A 4,910-nucleotide genomic window follows, 5' to 3' on the forward strand; every position below is an offset into this window, starting at 1 on the left:
AGAGAAGCAGATGCCATTGCGGTTGATGGTGGCCAGGTATATATTGCTGGAAAGTGTGGTCTAGTTCCAGTTATGGTTGAGCAGTATGATCAACGTAAGAATGAACACATATTTCATAAATCAGTTCTGGGCCACCTGTTTGTCAGAATTAACATATTTGATGTAACCTAATATTCTATTCATTCTTTCCTTGCAGAAAGTTGTGATGCTGGTGAAGGTAAGAATAAAATACTTTCACTTTTGTGAAGCACTGCTCTATACTGGTCTGTTACTGTTTTCTATAAAACTGGATCGCTAATCCTGTTTTACAGGAACAATTACTCCAAAAATTAAAATTATGTCATCAGTTACTTAGCCTAATGTCAGTTCAAACCTTTATAAATTTCTTTCTTATGTTAAACAAAAGAAGATATTTTGAAAAATTTTGAAGACTTGGTGCCATAGAAAGAAATGCTATGGAAGTCAATAGGGATGATCAACTGTTTGATTACCAGCATTTTTCGAAATATCTTCTTTCATGTTCAACATAAGAAAGAAACTCATACAGGACATGGAACAACATGAGAGTGAGTACAAACAAGTGATGACAAAATTTTCATTTTTGGGCGAACTATCCCCTTAAGGGATTTGCCATCTTTTGTGCTCAGCAGAAGAAAGAAAGTCGCAGTAAGTAAATGTTGACAGAATTTTCCCTTAAGGTCTGTTGACACCAAGAACGATAATGATATAATTTTTAAATTTATTTTAAATATAAATGGTTGTGTCAACACCACAACCATAACAAAAATGGAACAGAGAAAAGATATAGTTGGAATCACTTTCAACACAATGTTTTCCAGCTGATAAACTATAAAAACATTGACAGCCAATCAGAATTCACCCTGCTTCAAAGAGCTTAAGCATTTAAAGTGGAAGACAGCAAAACTGCAGAGCACACCTCTAACAAACAGACTATTGTCGACTATTGTTCGTGTTGGCGCTAATATCATTATTGTTGTAGTTGTCTTTATAGTTATTGTTCTTTGTGCAAACAGATCTTTAAAGTTAATTTCTGTGATGTGCACAGATGCCTCAAGCTACTATGTCGTGGCTGTGGTGCGTAAGGGCTCAGGTGTAACCTGGAAGAACCTGCGAGGGAGGAAGTCCTGCCACACTGGCCTGAACACCGATGCTGGCTGGTATGTCCCAGATTCAGCCATATGCGACAGAAAACAACATTGTACCCTACGTGAGTATTAATAAATACTCACAATTGGTTTATACATCTTTTCTGTGGACGATCATGCAAAGTTGTTGCAATCACATAAAACAACACATTTTCCCTTCATTTCTTAGACACTTTCTTCAGTAAAGGCTGTCTTCCTGGTGCTGATCCTCATTCAAAAATGTGCGAATTGTGTAAAGGAAGTGGAAAGGCAGTGGGAGATAAGAACAAGTGCAAAGCTTCCTCTGGGGAAAAATATTATGGCTATGATGGGGCTTTCAGGTACTGGACCCTATATCACACAGTGTAACTAAAAGAGAAATGTGCTTTTTAGATTTGTACGCTGACTTCACTGCACAATATAAAGCAAGATATGATGTCACTCCTAGGTGTCTTGCAGAAAACAATGAAGTTGCTTTTATCAGGCACACTATTGTTGAGGATTACACAGATGGTTAGTGTGGTTTGCATTAATAAATAAAGCTTCACATTGTTTCACAGTTTAACATTTTTAAAGTGTTAGATTTTTCTGATATAGCACCTTTTCTATATCTGTATCTGCTTAGGTAAAGGACCAGACTGGGCTAAGGATCTTAAGTCTGCAGATTTTGAACTGATCTGTCCAAAATCACCAGACAAACAGTAAAACACCCTGAATATCTTGACTGTCACCTTGCCATAGTACCAGCTCATGCTGTGGTCACCCGGGAAGATACACGCGCTGATGTGGTGAACGTTCTGAAGGAGGCTCAAGTGAGTTCATTGCAGTTCTGTGTAGATTTTCCTGTGATTTTCCGTTTTTTTCTTTTCTTTTCCACATTCTGCATTTGCGCAGGTTGGTAACAGGTTGGTGTTACAAGACTAGATTTGTAATGGCAATATGTTTCTACATTTTGTCTGCAAGTATTTGTCTTTATTTTGAATCCTCTTCACTATATTTCAGGCCAATTCAGAAGTTCCGCTGTTCAAGTCAGAGGGTAAAAGAAACCTCATTTTCACTGATTCCACTAAATGCCTCCAAGAGAATACTAAACCCCTGGTGGGTTTCCTGACTCAACTGCACATTGACATGATTGAAAGGACCTATGTGAGTGGCCAGGCTGAACCAGGTATACGGTTTGTCTATGATTTCCTACAGTGCCTGGTAAATTAAAAAAATAGATTTTGTTATAAATGTTAAGTTCTATAGCCATTTCTTGTTACTTTTGACTTACAATGGTGTAATGTAGTGATTTATTCTAATGTTTTCTTCACAGATCTGGTGAAGGCATGTACTCGTGTAGACTGCCCTGGCCCACCTCATGCCCAACAACACCACCACCAACACCAACACCAACACCACCAACTCCACACAAAAAAATGACTTAAAATTCATTATTGTACATTTCATAAGAAGAATGCACAATATAGCACATTACATATGGCATAACAGTGACGCTTGGCAGTAATGTATAATTCAGTTCTTGACAGTAGCAATTTCAAAGATTTCTGTTTTAGTTCTGTTTTAGTTGTAGTTCTTTTGAACGTTAATTCAAAGAAATATAAGAAATAAAAATACTACTCAAATTAATATCATATTCCATATTAAAAGTTATCAGAAAAGCTAATCAAAGTATCTGTAGATCTAAATAATCAAATGTAGGGGGTATTCTTTATTTTTCAGATGCTTGCTATGTTTGCCAGATGTTTTCAGAATGTTAATACTTACATTAATTTGAATTCATAAAACTTAGAAGTAATAATTTAATGGAAATTGACCAGAATCTGAAAAATATTTCACCACATGGTATGAAGCAAAACAACATAAGCTTGTTTTCCACTGGATGTGTTTCTGTGAAATATTCAGCTAGTTATTAGGCTAACAGTTCTCATTTCAGGCATTTGTTGTACTTCATCGTGTTTCTAATTTTATGATGCATTTAATCGTTTTATCATATTCTGATCACTTCATTCCTCCTATATTTTTATAGCTATACGCCTCAGGTCAGCTATGAAGGCCTAAGAAGTGCTACAGGGGATCTGTTCCCTTCTCATCCAGTCATTGCTTGGTAGAAAACTTTTCTCTCCAGACACTTGATTGGACCGGCATCTGTGGTTTTGGTTCTTAATCAAATATCATTGGCTACTACATAGCAGGCGCACAGTAGGCACTGGGGACAGTTTTTTTTTTAAAGACAGCAATCGACCCCCACACTTTTAATAAGCCTAAAACTTCTGACAATGGATATCACATTAATTGTAATTCAAACCATGCACATTGTTTTAATATGTTTATTTCAGACATCTTTTAGTGATAAAGAGAAAATAAATTGTTGTTAGCCTATTCCTATTTGACAGTAAACGGTATGTCATCTTCAGTGTTGTCAGGTTTTCACAAAAAAACTGGCCCGATTGCTACACAACACTAGCCTAATCATAACCCAGTCACTTTTCGAAGGTGGTCCACAATTAAAAATTGCATTTAGGGAGTAAATTACATGTTTTTTGGTAGGGTTCTCCTGGTAAATTCACATTCCATGGTATAAATATCAAGTTATTTGGATCACTTCTAAAGTGATAAAGTTGCCCAATTCCACGGGAAAATCGAGGACTTCGCAATACAGGTCGTCTTCTAATGGTGCTTCTTATAGCGATCCTAAACAGGCAGGAAATTTAGTAACTTTCTCTTACTTGTGCCTGTCTCAACTGCAACAAGTTTCTTGTAGTCCACCTTGGTCAACCAGAAAGATGAAGCCAGCAAAACAAAAAAGTACTGCCTTGTTTTTTAGAAGGCAAATAAGGTAAGTTAACATACATTTTATACATGCTCAGCCTACATGAATTACCAGTTGTCAACATTCCCCCATATGCCATTTAGCCATGTTTGTGATGGCCTTAAATTTAGGGTGACCAGATTTCTCATGGTGGAATACAGGATTTATATATTTATATATATAGCAAACTAGATACAAATTAAATCAGTTTGTTTTTCAAGTACAGAGGTTTTTTTAACATGCATACATTTATGTAGTATATTTTGTTGTTTTATTACAGGGATAATTAACCCAACAATGAAAATTTTATGTTTATCTGGTTACCCCCAGGGCATTCGAGATGTAGATGACTTTGTTTCTTCAGCAGAACACAAACAAACATTTTTAACTCAAACCATTGCAGTCTATCAGTCATATAATGGCAGTCAATGGGACCCACGGCTTTGAGAGTCAAAACAAACATACACAGACAAAACCAAATTTAACCCTGCGCTTGTGACGATACACTGAGGTCTTAACACATGAAACAATCGGTCTGTGCAAGAAACTGAACAGTATTTATATAATGTTTACTTCTGATTCACCGCAATGTCCAACTGTCCTGCGCGCATTCAAAACAGCCGGCATGTGACATGTCAATGTGCTCTGGCATAGTGATGCATGCGCAGAAGCGATCTCTCGTGCGTATACGTCATATGATGACTACTCAAAATGGTAATTACATAAAAAGATGCATGAACTCATCCAGGAGTGTTGACTTTTCACCCTCTCCCAACTTTTGAGCCTGATCAACTGAAGCTATGGTTGCTGTCTTGCTCAGGTAAGTTGGCAGTGGATCAGAGTTAATAAAAAAAAAATATATATACATATATATATATATATATATATATATATATATATATATATATATATATATTGTGGCCGGGCGGGGAATAGCACGACAGAACAAGAGG

At 36.5% G+C, this 4,910-nt stretch overlaps 1 protein-coding gene across 1 annotated transcript in view; it reads left to right on the plus strand.

The window, feature by feature from the left end:
* The window catches only part of tfa (transferrin-a), an 11,959-nt gene extending 9,392 nt beyond the window's left edge, over window positions 1–2,567 (plus strand). Inside the window, 9 exon segments of the mRNA XM_073849433.1 lie at window positions 3–94; window positions 197–217; window positions 866–1,228; window positions 1,336–1,486; window positions 1,594–1,658; window positions 1,771–1,829; window positions 1,832–1,957; window positions 2,148–2,313; window positions 2,461–2,567. Of these exon segments, the coding sequence (XP_073705534.1) occupies window positions 3–94; window positions 197–217; window positions 866–1,228; window positions 1,336–1,486; window positions 1,594–1,658; window positions 1,771–1,829; window positions 1,832–1,957; window positions 2,148–2,313; window positions 2,461–2,567 (1,150 nt within the window).
* The last annotated feature ends 2,343 nt before the right edge of the window (window positions 2,568–4,910 follow it).

The sequence above is a fragment of the Garra rufa genome, chromosome 10, assembly GCF_049309525.1.
Source record: "Garra rufa chromosome 10, GarRuf1.0, whole genome shotgun sequence".
Lineage (NCBI taxonomy): Eukaryota > Metazoa > Chordata > Actinopteri > Cypriniformes > Cyprinidae > Garra > Garra rufa.